General features: G+C 34.1%; 6 protein-coding genes and 1 non-coding gene across 7 annotated transcripts; 3 read left to right on the forward strand and 4 right to left on the reverse strand.

The window, feature by feature from the left end:
- Positions 1-731: 731 nt before the first annotated feature.
- Positions 732-3,956, reverse strand: LOC125872359 (uncharacterized). Its single transcript, XM_049553075.1, has 7 exons — positions 3,630-3,956; positions 3,414-3,546; positions 1,874-1,955; positions 1,384-1,486; positions 1,225-1,280; positions 949-1,124; positions 732-898 (listed from the first exon to the last, which is right to left on the reverse strand). The coding sequence occupies exons 1-7, from the start codon at positions 3,954-3,956 to the stop codon at positions 732-734; spliced, it is 1,044 nt and encodes a 347-aa protein (XP_049409032.1).
- A 2,468-nt stretch (positions 3,957-6,424) lies between these two features.
- Positions 6,425-8,453, reverse strand: LOC125872361 (uncharacterized). The gene is made up of 6 exons (XM_049553077.1): positions 8,434-8,453; positions 7,447-7,663; positions 7,279-7,313; positions 7,100-7,205; positions 6,954-7,015; positions 6,425-6,878 (listed from the first exon to the last, which is right to left on the reverse strand). Exons 1-6 carry the CDS (start codon positions 8,451-8,453, stop codon positions 6,425-6,427), a joined length of 894 nt encoding a protein of 297 aa, XP_049409034.1.
- Positions 8,454-9,032: 579 nt separating this feature from the next.
- On the forward strand, positions 9,033-9,554 carry LOC125874715 (histone H4). The gene has a single exon (XM_049555723.1). It carries the CDS (start codon positions 9,086-9,088, stop codon positions 9,395-9,397), a length of 312 nt encoding a protein of 103 aa, XP_049411680.1. The 5' UTR covers positions 9,033-9,085; the 3' UTR covers positions 9,398-9,554.
- A 579-nt stretch (positions 9,555-10,133) lies between these two features.
- LOC125872362 (protein yippee-like At3g08990) lies at positions 10,134-11,097 on the reverse strand. The gene is made up of 5 exons (XM_049553078.1): positions 10,987-11,097; positions 10,645-10,670; positions 10,432-10,543; positions 10,307-10,362; positions 10,134-10,215 (listed from the first exon to the last, which is right to left on the reverse strand). The coding sequence occupies exons 1-5, from the start codon at positions 11,095-11,097 to the stop codon at positions 10,134-10,136; spliced, it is 387 nt and encodes a 128-aa protein (XP_049409035.1).
- Positions 11,098-12,452: 1,355 nt separating this feature from the next.
- LOC125874712 (uncharacterized) lies at positions 12,453-13,835 on the reverse strand. The gene is made up of 5 exons (XM_049555719.1): positions 13,731-13,835; positions 13,619-13,656; positions 13,421-13,532; positions 13,286-13,341; positions 12,453-13,203 (listed from the first exon to the last, which is right to left on the reverse strand). Exons 1-5 carry the CDS (start codon positions 13,833-13,835, stop codon positions 12,453-12,455), a joined length of 1,062 nt encoding a protein of 353 aa, XP_049411676.1.
- Positions 13,836-15,804: 1,969 nt separating this feature from the next.
- LOC125874716 (histone H4) lies at positions 15,805-16,301 on the forward strand. Its single transcript, XM_049555724.1, has one exon. It carries the CDS (start codon positions 15,820-15,822, stop codon positions 16,129-16,131), a length of 312 nt encoding a protein of 103 aa, XP_049411681.1. The 5' UTR covers positions 15,805-15,819; the 3' UTR covers positions 16,132-16,301.
- A 464-nt stretch (positions 16,302-16,765) lies between these two features.
- On the forward strand, positions 16,766-16,839 carry TRNAV-AAC (transfer RNA valine (anticodon AAC)). Its single transcript has one exon. It is a non-coding gene; the product is annotated as a tRNA-Val (tRNA).
- Positions 16,840-16,854: the final 15 nt, after the last annotated feature.

Raw genomic sequence — 16,854 nt, forward strand, 5'->3', positions numbered from 1 at the left:
ACATATTAGGAACTAAGTGATAAATTAGTGTTTTCGAAAATGATCATAGTTAATAACAAGGGTAAATTATGATTTAAATATAAATTATCTCTTTGATTTTCTAAATTGAAGAACTAACTATTTTTAGTATAGTGACAAGTATGTCTTAAAAACGTTTTTTCCTCTTGCTTATTCCAGCTATTTTCTCTTGAAAGTTTCAACAGAATCCAAGTTGAGATGAGCTCTGTTTTGATCTTAACTAATGCAGATGTTTGTTGCATTAAATCAAATACTGTCAAGCAAAGTCTAAGGAAATATCAGTAATCCATTAGTACTTTTAACCTATGTTGCTCGGACTCTTCAAAAATGCCAACGGTTGTGTCAGATTCGCCAAAAGTAGTGTATTTTTGAAGAATCCGAGACGGGTGCGGCATCAAAAGTGAAGAGTCCACGCAACTAAGCTTTTAACCAGTTGATTATACTCAAAAATGCTTGACAGATGACTTGTATCGAGAAATTTAAACCAAACTAAGCAGCATATAGAGAACAGTAGTACCCGAGCTCAAACATGTAAAGAGTTCAGTATCAATTGGTTTATTCCAACCTGAAGTAATACCATATGTAGTGCAATCTCAAAACAGAATATCACACAATTATGAATTATAGCATTTTGTATAAGCAGAATATCAGAATGAGTAGGCTATCAATGTCTGCATTTTCATCAATATTATCTATTCCATCAGCCACTTGATCTATATCTTCGGTCGTTTCATTGGCCGGCCTCCATCTTGATCATGATTCTGTCCATTAGCGCCTCCATCTTGATCAACATTTTGCTCATTAGCGCCTCCATCTTGATCAACATTTTGCTCATTAGCGCCTCCATCTTGAACAACATTTTGCTCATTATTGCCTCCATCTTGATCAACATTTTTGCTCATTAGCGCCTCCACCTTGATCAACATTTACCTTGATCAACATTTTGCGCATTAGCGCCTCCACCTTGATACACATTTTGCTCATTAGCGCCTCCACCTTGATACACATTTTGCTCAGTAGCGCCTCCACCTTGATCAACATTTTTCTCATTATCGCGTCTTTTTTGATCATGCAACGTTACATCATCAAAGAAACTAACCTTCTTCCTGCCACAAAATACTCATTTGAATTAACACCTTACAAGTCAGACCACATATAATCATGTGCAGACAGTCTCAATCTGCAAATTCGTAATTAGAAACTTACAATGTCAGATAGAATCCTCCTACTCTACGACTCCTAGACGGTTGGGAGGCTGCAATCTGGAGAAATCATAAATTCTGTAATTTAAGAGGGAAAAAAAAAGCAACAAAATCGTCTTGTTATCATGAAACTCAATGATCTTTAATATTACTAGTATCTTACAAGTTTCCATCCGAGCAGTTTTTTACAGTTAGCACAGTAAGCCTTGGCTAGGGTCATGCCATCTTTAATATATTGCTCGTTCTGTGCTTCTTTAACATTATACCTGCATATATGGCTCATTAGGCAATAAATAAAATCTCAAGATGTTGAAATTGCACGAGACTTACACTTCAGTAAAAAACCCTGCATTCACTAAGTCATCTACCTGCAATGTTTATAACACAAGAAAATAAGTTGATTCTGAGCTTAGTCAAAAAATATAACAAGTAGTGCTGAATTCATGATACAACTAGCTGCAGAAATTAAGGGATTGAATCGTACATATTGTCATCAAAAGACACCACATACTGATCGAATAGAACAATAAGTTGGTTCTATTTGTTTTTTTCTTTATAAGCGAATAGAACAATTCAGAAGAAATTAATTGAAAATTTGAAGTATCAAAGAACCACAAATCGATAGCAAGAAATCATACAGTAGAAATCCTTACAGTGTCATGGTAATCATGAACGAGTGCAACTTCAGTTCCGCAGTTATAACAGTAGACGTGATCATGCGGAGATATGTTTCACCTATTACAGAAAAAAGAAGAAAATGTAAGAGAAATATAAAAGCTAAAAAATCAATGGAAAGAAGAGACTAACTTCTCACCAGGGAGAAAAGAGCTGGTAGATCAATCAGAATCCAATAAAACAAAAAATGGGTGAAAATTATAACAGAAAAATCAGTTCTTGATTCTTGAATACTACTAATTGAGAAGAGCTCTGTTTTATAATCGCTCTGAAAAGAGTTGGTTGATCAGTGAGAATCTACTAATTGAGAAGAGCTCTGTTTTAAAATGGGTGAAAATTATAACAGAAAACTCAGTTCTTGATTGTTGAATATTACTAATTGAGAAGAGCTCTGTTTTGAAATGGCTTCACCAGCTCTGTTTAATAATCGCTCTGAAAAGAGTTGGTTGATCAATGAGAATCTACTAATTGAGAAGAGCTCTGTTTTGAAATGGGTGGGAATTATAACAGAAAAATCAGTTCTTGATTCTTGAATACAACTAATTGAGAAGAGCTCTGTAATTGAACAAATTTTCTTGTGTGAATTTCAATGGTTAAACTAAAAACTTATCAGAGTATTAATGCGGAATGACAGATTGCCTGACATATTATTTAATTATGATTAGTTAATATATATTTATATGTTTATTATATTAAATTTTCTCTCTAGGCATAAGTTCAGTAACAGGTCCCAAGGCACAAGTTATGCGTTAGTATTAACTTCTCTCTAGGCACAAGTTTTCAGATTTGTGTAAATATAATTTATATAATGTAATTTCTCTTACGTCTACTTGCAGTCCCTACTGTGGCCCTTAGGCGGCCGCTGCCTTCTACTTGCAGTCCCTACTGTGGCCTCCAACTCATTTGTTTATTTGTTATTATATTATACTTACTCTGTCACGTTTTATGTATTTTTATTTGGTCGAATATTTACGTAAAATATAGAATAAAATTTAATTTTATAAGTTTAAATATAAAAAATGGATTTTATAATTTTAAATATATTATATCATTTCTATCAGATAATGTTATTAAAGACAAAATATGAATATTAAAACTAAAAATTGATTTTAACATAGAAATGTGATATTTTTATTTTAAAGTTAATTTAAAAGGCACTGTATCTATCCCCTAGTGTGTAGGACATATAGTTAGGTAAGGTAGACCATCATAGTTTTCATTTTTGTGAGGATTGAACACTCGAGTAGTTTGTGTGAATAATCAATTGTTTTGTAGATTTCAGTGGAATTATTTACATGAGAGGAGTAGTCATGTAATGTACATAAAAGTCTCAAGAAGCATCACCCAAAATGGAAACATGTCAATTAGATCTAATTAAACAGTAGTTACATGTAGTTTGTAACTTCACCAAGAATTATAGCATTTTGTATAAGCAGAATATCAGCGTCTGCATTTTCATCAATATTATCTATTCCATCAGTCAGTTGATCTATTTCTTCCTTCGTTTCATTGGCGGGCCTCCATCTTGATCATTAGGACCCTGGTCATTAGCGCCTCCATCTTGATCAGCATTTTGCTCATTAGCGCCTCCATCTTGATCAGCATTTTGCTCATTAGCGCCCACATCTTGATAATCGTGTTCATTAGGAACCTGTGGATAAATATATATAATAGATTGTTCTATCTGCTCATAAATCAACTCCAGGGTGATGGTAAAAGCCATTAGATAAAAACCTGTTCATTAGGACCTCCATCTTGATCATTAGAACATCCATCTTGATCATTAGGACCTCCATCTTGATCATTAGCATCTCCATCTTGATCATTAGAACCTCCATCTTTATCATTATTAGGACCTCCATCTTGATCATTAGGACCTCCATCTTTATCATTATTAGGACCTCCATCTTGAGCATTCGCGCCTCCAACATGAGCATTTGCGCCTCCAACTTGAGCATTAGGCCCTCCAACTTGAGCATTAGCACCTCCAACTTGATTAAGGCCCCGTCGATATGCACTTCCTAAGATATAACTTCGCAACGTTACACGATTCCTGAACATAATCACGGCACTGCCACAAAAAACTCATTTGAATCAACACCTTACAAGTCATCATATATATGTGTGTAAAGACAGTCTCAATTTGCAAATTTGTAATTAGAAACTTACATTTTCATAAAGAATCTTCCTTCTTTGAAATAGTCTGTCTGTTTGGAAGCTGCAATCTGAAGAAATCATCATAGATTTTGTATTTTAGTAAAAATAGAGGAGCAACCTGTTATCATGAAAATGAAATGCTCTTTAATATTACTAGTATCTTACAAGTTTCCACCCGATTAGCGAATTACATTGGAGACAATAAGTTTCGGCTGTGGTTAGGTTATTTCCATCTTCAAGTAGACGAAATATAGGCTGGTCTACTACAACAACATCTTTCCTGGATATAATACTCACAACTCAGAAAAAAGCTTAGGCAAATCACATCACAAGATTTCCGAATTTCCAAGCCTTACAGTGTTTTAAAGTACCCTCCATAACGTAGGTCCTGCAGCTGGACAAGAAAAGTTGTTCTGTTCTTAGTACAAACAGAATCTTCTTTATGAGAAATTAGTTCCTAAACTATTTGACAGAATCCTTACCTTAGGAACGTAATCCTCCGTACGTGCAATTGGAGCTTCACAATTTTTGCAATAGAAGAAATTACGATTACCGATAACTTGTCCATCAGCTATTAATTCTCGTTGCATTGTATCAACTTTGTGGATCAATCAACCTGTTGCAGAACAAATTTTCTTCAACAAAATGGAAGAGAAATATGAAAGATGAATCATCAATGGAAAGACTAACTGATTATGAATGTAACAAACAAGAACAGAGCTGCTGGAAAATGAATGTAACAAACAAGAACAGAGCTTCTGGAAAATGAATTTAATGGGACTTTCTTGATTCAAGAACCATATTCTAATAGAAAAAATCAATGGAAAAAAAGAGTAACTTCTCACCAGATAACAAATGTAATTAGAAATGCAGAAGACTGAATTTTATGGGATTCTTGAAGGTTTATATAGAAAATTCAGTTGTTGATTCTTGAATGCACTCACATAAAATTGTATTCAGAGTAAAGACACCATTATGTACGTTTTTTTAGAAAATTATCCTTCTATAGTGGTCATACTTACAAATATTGTATAATAATAATGCTTTATAAAAAATATATTTGTATAAAAATAAAATATTTTGTCATGTTTGTTCATACATCAAAAAAAATTATTTTTTTGTCTTATTTTTTTCAATCGAGAAATGCCCGAGGATAAGTAGAGCAATGCTTAAAACTTTTACCCTCTCCACGAAAATACAATAATTTTGTCTACGGTGGAGTCAAAACCTTGATTTATGCTTAATTCATGTACCACTAACTTGATTCTGATTGTAAAACTAATCCTAAGTCAAAGGTCGACAAATTAAACTCAATGTCACTATTCTTGAACAACTATGAGTTGAGCCTTCTTTTTGCACTGTTATCTATATGAAAATAATGGTCATTTCGGATTCAATTATCAACTGTCCGTATCATAAATAGGATTGACTATTGATTCGGAAGGAAATGAATTTACATCTCTTTTCTATTCAATAATTCTTATTTAAACACCCCTTTTAAGACCCCGAAAACATTCCCTTTTTTAGGAACTAGGACCCACACTAGCATTGGATTTAGAAAAATGTCTGCAATTGAATCAGCCAATTACGACTTGCTTTGTAATCTCAAAATCAGAAGTACATCACACAATTATGAATTACAGTAGCATTTTGTAAAGTATGAACTCTAGGTTATCAATGTCTGTACTTTCATCAATTTTATCTATTCTATCAGACAGTTGATCTACATATTCATTCAATTCATTAACGGCCCCATCGTGATCATTAGCACCTCCAACTTGATCAGCATTAGCACCGTCATTTTGATCAGCATTAGCACCTACATCTTGATCATTAGGACCCTGCTGATTAGCACCTCCAACGAGGTCCTCATTATGCTGAAGCAACGTTGCATCATTATAGTAAATAAGCTTGTTCCTGCCGCCAAATACTCATTTGTATCAACACTTTACAAGTCATACTACATATGTGTACAGTCTCAATCTGCCAATTTGTAATTAGAGCTTACAATTTCATCACGAAATATCTGACTTTATAATTTCTGAACGGTTTGAGGACTGCAATATGGAGAAATCATAGATTCTTCTGTATTGAACATGCAACACACATTGCTTAGTGTCTAGACTCTAGATATATAAAATTGGATAGTAAAGCAAGTGAGGATCAGTATACTAAGACAGCACAATTAGGTCTGTCATAGGCAACTTTTCACTAAAGGATAATCAAGCATATCACTTAGAAGACAATTTATTAAGAAAAATGTCTGCATTTCATCATTAAATAATAGTTCATATGTCTGCCTTTAGATCAACTATTATCTATATTGTATGATCAACCAGTTGATTAGCATTTTCATTTAGTTTGTCGGTGCCTCAATCTCCATCGTTATCATGATCATCTGCCCCTCCACCTTGATCATGATGGTGCTCATTAGCACCTCCATCGTTATCATGATCATGTTCATCTGCCCCTCCACCTTGATCATGATCGTGCTCATTAGCACCTCCATCATCTTCTTCATACTCTTCATCTTCTTCATCTTGATCGTGCTCATTAGCACCTCCATCATCATGATTCTGTTCATCTACCCCTCCACCTTGATCATGATTGTGCTCATTGGCACCTCCATCATCTTCTTCATACTCTTCATCTTCTTCATCTTGATCGTGCTCATTAGCACCTCCATCATCATGATTCTGTTCATCTGCCCCTCCACCTTGATCATGATCATGCTCATTAGCACTTCCATCATCTTCTTCATACTCTTCATCTTCTCCATCTTCATCAATATACATCAGCTTATTATTACAATCAACAAGTTCGAGCCTGCCATACACACAATAATATCATATTGATACCTTACATATCATATTGCATTTGGCCTAATGGTAAGAAACTTACGCATTCATCAAAAAATTTCCTTCTCTAAAATGCACAGTCCGGTTGCTATAAGGGACTACAATCTGAATAATAGATAAATATTTGTTAAAACGAACTGCAAATGAATAATAAATTCAGCACGTACGTAATATTAATTAGCAACTTACAAGTTTCATCCCAAGCAGCATTCCACATTTGACGCAGTAAGTATCAGCTACGGTATTTCCATTTACTTGTCTATGGTATTTCTCTTCATCCACTTGCACATTATACCTGCATTTACAAACAGAATAATGTTTAGGCAAATAACAAATTCGAAGTTGCTAAATGAAATCATGATACTTACATTTTATGAAAGACCACTGTCAACTCATAGTCTATCTGCAAAATTACAAGGCAAAAGTAACAATTTCATGACACAAATCGCAAGCAATTTCATCAAAATGTATACTTTGAATTGAAAAATGATATAATGTAAACGCAAGAAAGATGCTGAGAGAGTAAGAATTTATACGCTATCAATGAAATCGTTGGCTAATCCAATTCCGGTTTTGCATATTATACAATGGATGACATCCTCTTTCGGATATTCATCAAAATCGACAAGAAACAGAAATCCCATTGTATCAACTGTTACAGGACAAAAAACACATAACAAATGAAAAAGAATCAAATTGGAATGATGTAACAGAGATGATTGATAATGATAATTCAAAAAAAAAAAAAAAACACTAGCGACAAACCAGATAAAGAATGTACCAGTTTACTTCTGAATAAATAATTGATATAGAAAAATCAGTTCAGGAATGAATCGAGTTGAGAAGAGTTAAATGGGTTTTATAAGGGGTGAATGAAGTGTTTTTTCCGAAAAGACACCAAGAGAGAAAGGTTGCAATTTGAATAGCACCTTTTCACATGGAACGGGTTGTGACTTCTTTGATAAGTTGTGATTTTTCTGATGGGTCGTGACTCTTTCGATGAGCCGTGACTTTTCCGATGGTGACTTATAAGGTTTAGCTATAAATTAAAAAAATTCACTTATTTTTCTATATCTAATATCTAAGTTTTTGAACATGTTTCTTACAAATAAATAAATATCGAGTCTTTGTCTGATTTACTACTGACTTTAATTTCTGTTTTCGAGTAGACAGAAAGTTATATCTTGAAGGTTAGAAGGGAAAGTTGAAATTGCTTCACGAACCCATAGAAAAAAAATCTTATTTTACGAAGGTTGTGAAATTTGCCCCTTCACCAATGCACGACTTTTTGCGTTTTGCATTCGTATTTGTTCGTAGTTTAATTAATTTAAATTTGTATTAAAAAATTTAATTAGGAACATAAAATGTTTTTTTTATCAAAAATAATGCTAACAAATTGTGATCTCTTATTAAGGACGATGGATACATTTACCACACCAAAAACTTTAATATATAATACAATCTGAGGAAATATTTTGATGATAGTAATACACTTTCACCGAATATAAAGAACGAAACATTACCTTACCCCCACCAAAAACATTTTAATATATAATACCATCTTAGGAAATATTTTGATGATAGTAATACCCTTTCATCGAATGTGAAAAATGATAAATTATGCAGCATGTAAAGAACGATAGTATAAGAGCTAAAACATACCCTTGTATCAATTTAAATGGTATAACTCAGATTTAAGAGTAAAATTTTATCGTGAATTTAGATATAGAATGTTGAATTATTTTTATCATATTTGAAAATTATGTTAAAAAAATTATAATTTATAATAATTGAAAATTTGAAATATTTTAAAATCATAGAAGAAAAATCATGATAAAAGAACTAGTTTAACTCTCAAAATTTGAAATATAACACATAAATTAGGACGAAGGGACTAGTAAAACAGTTCGTGGTAGAAATCTACACTACTCATTTTAATTAACATCCCTAGATCTTACAATCAACGGCTCATATTCAATTTTCGCCTCTCACATGGATCAACACTACCATCCGTCGATGACCAAGTAAATCCCCAAATAATAAGCGGCTACGATTTGTGCCCCGCCACATTTCAAACCAGCCCACCAAATATAAATACCCACCACCCAAAAGAGTTTCACTTCACCCAAATTCAAAACCCTAGAAACTTCATCTTCTTCAAATTTCTCTGTGAAAATGTCTGGTCGTGGAAAGGGAGGCAAGGGATTGGGAAAGGGAGGAGCCAAGAGGCACAGGAAGGTTCTAAGAGATAACATCCAAGGTATCACTAAGCCAGCTATTCGCAGGCTTGCTCGTAGGGGTGGTGTGAAGCGTATCTCTGGTCTCATCTATGAGGAGACTCGTGGAGTGTTGAAGATCTTTTTGGAGAATGTGATTCGTGATTCTGTCACCTACACTGAGCACGCCAGGAGGAAGACTGTCACTGCTATGGATGTTGTCTATGCTTTGAAGAGACAGGGAAGGACTCTCTATGGATTTGGCGGTTAGATTGGGGGTTGTATGTTGGTGCTATGGTGGTAGTAAATGTAGGTTTTAGTTTATAATTGCGTATAAGTCTGTGTTGGATCTCTGTAGTGTTGTTCTTATGCTCTAGATCTTGTAATTTCTCATTACATTATCAATGAACAGAGTTAGGTTTTGAGTACATTGATCGTCTTCCTGCTGTAGATTTATTTTTATTAATTTGTTGCTCTCAATGAATTATCATATGTGCAATTCTTCAGATCTTAAAAGAGAAACGAGGATATGAGTATGAGATCTAAAAGTAGTCAACTGTTTATATCAGAAATAAAACACTTGACATACTAGTTATTTGAATAGACTCTCTTTACAACATTTGATACAGTAAGTATTGGCTAGATTTTGTACTTGATGATATCCCTTGTCCTCTGCTACTTCAACATTAAACCTGCATATATAACACATATATAAAGGTCTGTAACATATGCATTTATGCCTCGAAACTGCATAAAAAAAGTTTTAAGCTTGTTGTAAAACCCAATTTCCAAACATGAGACTTAAACATTATTAAAGATGTATGTATGATTGATATCTGCAAAATATACAAGACAAGAAAATGAGCTTAGTAAGTTGTTCTGTGCTCAAGAATATAACAGAGTGCTGAATTCATGATACAAATAGCTGTCAAAATTAAGGATCGAATCTTACATGTCCTCTTTGTGAAATGAATTGCAATTTTATCAAAAGAGACAATTCAGATCAGTTACTCATTTGTGCCTCCTTGTTCATCATTAGGAACCTGTTCATTAGCACCTTCATCTTGATTATTAGGATCAATCTGGCTTCTGCCACAAATTACTCATTATTAGAACATCTTACAAGTCACACCACATATTTGTAGAGTCTTAATCTAAAAATTTGTAGTTAGAAACTTACATTCTTATAATGAATACTCCTTCTCTAATAAACATGCTAGGTTTGACGATTGCAATCTGGAGAAATCATAAATTCTGTAAGAAAAAAATTAAAAAAGAAGAACAAAATCGTTCTTTGGTACTTACAACTTTCCACCCTAGCAGGTTTCCACATTTAATACAGTAAGTGTCGGCTACGGTTCTGCCATCTTCTTCTACTTGATGATATCGCCTGTCCTCTGGTACTTCAACATTAAACCTGCATATATAAAGGTTTGTAACATATGTGTATATGCCTCAAGACTGCAGAAAAAAGTTTAAGCTCGTCTGTAAAACCCAATTTCCAAACATGAGACTTACACATTATGAAAGACCCATGATACAATCTGCAAAATGTACAAGACAAGAAAATGAGCATAGTAAGTTTCTTTGCTTAGTCAAGAATATAACAGAGGGCTGAATGAATGATACAAATAGCTGTCAAAATTGAGTATTGAATCTTACATGTCCTCTTTATGAAGTGAATTGTGCAATTTTATCAAAAGAGACAATTCGGAACAGATGAGACCAATTAAGAAGAAATTAATACATTTACTTTGGAGTATCAAAGAAAATGTCTGTAGCCCACAGATGACAGAACCATTTGGTGCGTTGATAATAAATTGCAAGAAATAATGATGCAGTGAGAGTGGGAATTCATACAGAAGTAGCATGGAGATCCCCGATGAATCCAACTTGAGTTCCGCAGATACGACAATTGATGCAATCATCATCAGGGATTTCATCGTAGTGAAGTATAAAGGGCCTTCCCATTGTTGAATGAAGAACCAACTCCTAATAGATATGTTACAGAAACAAATATCACAGGTGAATTGCTGAACTATGAATGGAAAAAAGACAAACTGATTATGAATGTAAAGAGAACAGAGATGATGTTAAAATGAGAATTCAAGAAAGTAAAAAAATAGCTGGTGGTTAATACTTTTGAAAAATTAGTTCTTGATTCTTGAATGAATCAAGTTGAGAAGAGTTAGTATATCTTTACTTTTTTTTCTTTTTTTTCTTTTACTTATGACAAAGTACAGGTCTTCTCATAAGTGACTCTATTGGTCTAATTTCAGCAACGGAAAAGGGTTATATTCACCTCTCTATTATAAAAAAAATAAGCTTTGTTTGCCCTCCATCATACTTTTTGAACAAAATATACCCCTATAGTTGTATTTTAGAGTTATAGTTACCCTTCACCCGTTAAAACTTGTTTCAACTTTAAAAAGTCTTGTATATCTTGTGTTCTTGTTATAGAAATGGTCCTCTCCTCTTGTTGAGGATTCACTTCTTGAGAAATCAAGTTTCTACTTCCTCTTCTCCTTAGTTTAACACTAATGTATTTCAATTGGATCTACAAAATGAAACGTTTAATCCAGACCAAGAACAGGATATGTATTAGCTCTTAAACCTTTTGGCAGCAAGTGTTTTTAGACCAAGTGTTTAAAGATTTCAGAAGGTCACACATTTGCAATACATTAGGCAATTGAACCGCAGAAAGCAGAAACCCAAATATCATATGCTACTAGTCATTATCAAAACAGTTTTCCCATCCTTAGAGAAAGGGGAGAAAACAGAAGCCGAGATGCCTAATAGCATAGAGACTGTCAGAGCTCAAAAGCAGTAAATATGCTCCAAATATTGCAGATTTAGAGATTTCAAATGAAACAGATACCAAGCCTTGCATATTACTACAAAATGACCATATTGCTTTTACCCTTTCTAAAACATTTGCCACATGCTGAACCCTTAGATGCAGAAAGCAATTGAATTGAACAAAAAGTGGATCGTGTTATCTGCTCATAACTTCAGGATAAGAGTAAAAGCTATTGAATCCACAATTCTCAGCATGTCTGTTAAAATCTAACTTCACCACATATTCGCATCAAGAAATAAGCAGCATTTAGAGAACAGTAGTATCAATGCTCAAACAGGTAAAAAGTTCAATGTCAATTGCTTTGTTCCAACCTGAAGTATTAATATGATCCCAAAATCAAAAAGAGAAAAAGAAATATCACACAATTATACATTAGCATTGTGTAAAGTATGAACTCTATTTCAGAAAGTGTGTATCTTTCTGTATTTTGATCAGCATGGGTAGGCTATCAATGTCTGCATATTCATCAATATGGTCTATTCCATCTTGGTCTAAGTCTTCTTGGTCTCACTATCCCGGCTCGATGTTGACCACGATTCTGTTCATTAGCGACTCCGTTTTGAACAGCATTAGCACCTCCATTAGGAGCCTGTTCATTAGCGACTCCATTTTGAACAGCATTAGCCCCTCCATTAGGAGCCTGTTCATTAGCGATTCCGTTTTGAACAGCATTAGCCCCTCCATTAGGAGCCAGTTCATTAGCAACTCCGTTTTGAACAGCATTAGCACCTCCATTAGGAGCCTGTTCATTAGCGATTCCGTTTTGAACAGCATTAGCCCCTCCATTAGGAGCCTGTTCATTAGCGACTCCGTTTTGAACAGCATTAGCCCCTCCATTAGGAGCCAGTTCATTAGCGACTCCGTTTTGAACAGCATTAGCACCTCCATTAGGAACCTGTTCATTAGCGACTCCATTTTGAACAGCACTAGCCCCTCCATTAGGAGTCTGTTCATTAGCGACTCCGTTTTGAACAGCATTAGCCCCTCCATTAGGAGCCTGTTCATTAGCGACTCCGTTTTGAACAGCATTAGTACCTCCATTAGGAGCCTGTTCATTAGCGACTCCATTTTGAACAGCATTAGCACCTCCATTAGGAGCCTGTTCATTAGCGACTCCGTTTTGAACAGCATTAGCACCTCCATTAGGAGCCTGTTCATTAGCGACTCCAAAGACAGCATCACGCAACGTTTCACCACTCTGGTATATAAGCAGCTCCCTGCCACAAAATATTCATTTGAATTAACACCTTACAAGTCATACTACAGTCTCAATTTGCAAATTTGTAATTAGAATCTTACAATTTCATAAAGTATCTTCCTACTACAAAATACTCCGACTGTTGGATAGTCCTAACCTGAAGAAATCATAAATTCTGTATTTTAAGAAATATAGAGAGCAACCAAATCAAATGCCTTTTAATATTAGTATCTTACAAGTCGCCAGCCGAACCACATTTGACATTGGACACAGTAAATATTGAGTAGGGTATTTCCATCACGTCGTTCTAGATGACCTTGGTGGTTAATTGGTGCACTATAATGAAACCTACATATAATACACAAACCTCAGAAAAAAGCTTAGGCAAATCATAATTTCATAAAATACCCAATTTTCAAAATCATGAGACTTACAATCTATTAATGTACCCTCCATACACTAAGTCATCCGCCTGCAACGTGTACAAGACAAGGACATGAACATAATGAGTCAAGAATTAAGGGCTGATGCAGAGAGAATCCTTACATTAGGAATGAAATCCTCGATGAATGCAACTCGAGTTTCGCAGAAATAGCAAAGGATGCAATCATGCATGCTGATTAGATGATCGGAAACTCCAAAACGGGACATTGTGGATTACAAAACAAATTTTCTTCAACAAAGAACAAAGTGGAAGAGAATTATATCAACTGCTGAAAGAATCAATGGAGAAAAAAAAAAGACCGGTGGAAAAGGAGAAAAATGTAAATATAGAAAAGCCACTTCTTGATTCTTGAATCCAAATTCACTGTTAATTCAGAAAGGAGGGAAATCCAACTAAATTTTATTTTTACTTATATCTTCAAATACCCATGCAAAAAAAAAATTAAAAAAAATAATGTCAGCTGATAGCTAGAAATAAAAGCAAGTTACTTATAATGTACTTCTTCCGTTTTTCATTTAGACGTCATGTTGCGTTTTTTAAGGGTGTGTTTGGTACGATGGAAAATGTTTTCCTTGAAAATAAGTAGATTTTTGACTTATTTTCTCATGTTAGGTTGGTGAGTAGAAAATATTTTCCGAAAAAGATATTTTAGTATCTAATTTATGAATGAAAATTATTTTTGAGAAAATCTCTTTCTTTTTTACTAGAGAACAGAAAATAATTTTTGCATTGAAATTGAAACAAACTTAATTTAGTTTGGGGGGGGGGGGGGCGGGGGGGGGGGGGGGGGAGGGGGAAAAAAAAAAAATTTAAAATTGGAAATATTTTTTAAAAACAAACTTTAATTTTTTTTGGGGGGGAGGGGGTCAGGTAGGGGTGGGGTGGAGGTGAAAAACAAAAATTTGAAATTGAAAGTATTTTTTGAAAAACAAACTTTAAATTTATTATTATTCATTTTGGGGGAGGGGTGGTGGGGGGATCGAGGGTAGGGGTTGGGTGAAAATAAAATTTTGAAATTAAAAATATTTTTTAAAAACAAACATTAAATTTTTATTTTTCTTTTAGGGGGGTAGGGGCTGGCGGGAGGGGGGTCGAGGTAAGGGTGGGGTAAAAAAATAAAAAATTGAAGTTGAAAAATATTTTTTAAAAATAAGTTTTAGATTGATTTTTTCAACAAAAAAATTGTAATTTAAAGTTGGAGGAAAGTTTTGGAAAATGTTTTCCTTAAGTTTTGAAGGGAAACTATTTTCTTTGAATTTGAGGAAAATGAGTTGATTTGGAAAACATTTTACCCAACCAAACATGAGAAAATTGGAAAATATTTTCCGAAAAATGTTTTCCTTCATACCATACACACCCTAAGAGTCAAATTGACTAATTTTTAAAGCTAAATTAAATTATATTAATTCGATATTTTAAATTAAAAATTTAGAAATTCAAAACCATACGAAAAATACTATAAATTGCATCTTTTTCATATCAATATGAAGAAAAAAATGCATCTTAAAATGTTGACTCTCAAAAAGAAAACTATGACAACTAAAAAATAAAAAAGTATTGTTTAACCTCAATGATGAGAGGCTTTTTGAGGAAAAACGTTACGATTTAGATTAAAACGGACAATATCAGAAAAATTAAAATCAACCAATTTCCTTTTACGTAATTAGTACTTCCTCCGTCCAATAATAGTTGTCTACTATACTATTTTGAGATGTTCAACAATACTTGTTCACTTCATGAAATCAATGTATAATCATTTTCGTATTACATTTTTCAAGACATTATATTTATTATATTCAAATGGTGATATAATAAAATTACCCTTCTATTTATAATTTTTTTTTTTTAATGTGCAAAGTTAATAGTGGATAAATATTGTTGGACAGAAGGAAGAGTAAGTAGGTAGTAACAAACTAGGAAAATCTATTAACATCCCTAGATCTTCTCTCACACGGATCGGATCCCCTTCCAATCTAACGGTTATTATTCAGTTTCCACCTTTCACATGGATCACCATTATTATCCGTCGATCACCAAGTAAATCCCCAAATATTTAGCGGCTACGATTGATTTTCCGTCGCATTTCAAACCCGCCCACCAAATATAAATATCCACCACCCAACAGAAATCATTTCACCCAAATTCAAAACCCTAGAAACTTCTTCTTCTTCTTCAAATTTCTCCGTGAAAATGTCTGGTCGTGGAAAGGGAGGCAAGGGATTGGGAAAGGGAGGAGCCAAGAGGCACAGAAAGGTGCTAAGAGACAACATCCAGGGCATCACTAAGCCAGCTATTCGCAGGCTTGCTCGTAGGGGTGGTGTGAAGCGTATCTCTGGTCTCATCTATGAGGAGACCCGTGGAGTGTTGAAGATCTTTTTGGAGAATGTGATTCGTGATTCCGTCACCTACACTGAGCACGCCAGGAGGAAGACTGTTACTGCTATGGATGTTGTCTATGCTTTGAAGAGACAGGGAAGGACTCTATATGGATTTGGTGGTTAGATCAGTTGTTAGGTGCATTAGATGTAGATCTAATGTTAATTTCTGCTGTTTCTGTGTTTTGGTGTCTCTGTAACTGTTCGTAAGCTCTAGATATTGTAATTTCTCATTACATGTTCAATGAACAAAGCTCAGTTTCTACAAATTACAATAAATATCCTCCAGTTGACTAATATCGTTGTTAATTGATTGAAATAACTTAGTGGTTAAGCATTAGCTTTGTTGCCAATATCTATTCTTCATGCTTCATGATTGCAACTCCAAATCAGAGAGGACCATGTTTTAATGAGTTCATGCTGATAGTGCAGCTAATTTCAAATATGGTCTGATCCTTAGATCTTCTCAGTAAGCCATCTTTCGGATATTTGACTTGATTGAGTTGAATTTTGTTTGGGTTGTGCTCTTACCCTGGACCCTCAGCTTAAGAAAAACCTAAATGGTGACATTATTTTCAATAGAATCTTCGGCTTAAAGAAGAAAAATGTTTACAAAATATATTTGACAAATATAAGAGTAAAAGCTATATCGAAAATAATTTATAAAATGAAAAGTGCTTATAAAGTACTCAATTTTGTTATTGAAATAAAAATAAGTACTGGAAAGGATAAAAACATTTCAGGATTATATGAAGCACCAAGGTTTCATGGTGTAGTTGGTTATCACGTCAGTCTAACACACTGAAGGTCTTCGGTTCGAGTCCGGGTGAAGCCAATGTCTCTTTTAGTT

The sequence above is a fragment of the Solanum stenotomum genome, chromosome 8 (assembly GCF_019186545.1).
Source record: "Solanum stenotomum isolate F172 chromosome 8, ASM1918654v1, whole genome shotgun sequence".
Classification (NCBI taxonomy): Eukaryota; Viridiplantae; Streptophyta; class Magnoliopsida; order Solanales; family Solanaceae; genus Solanum; species Solanum stenotomum.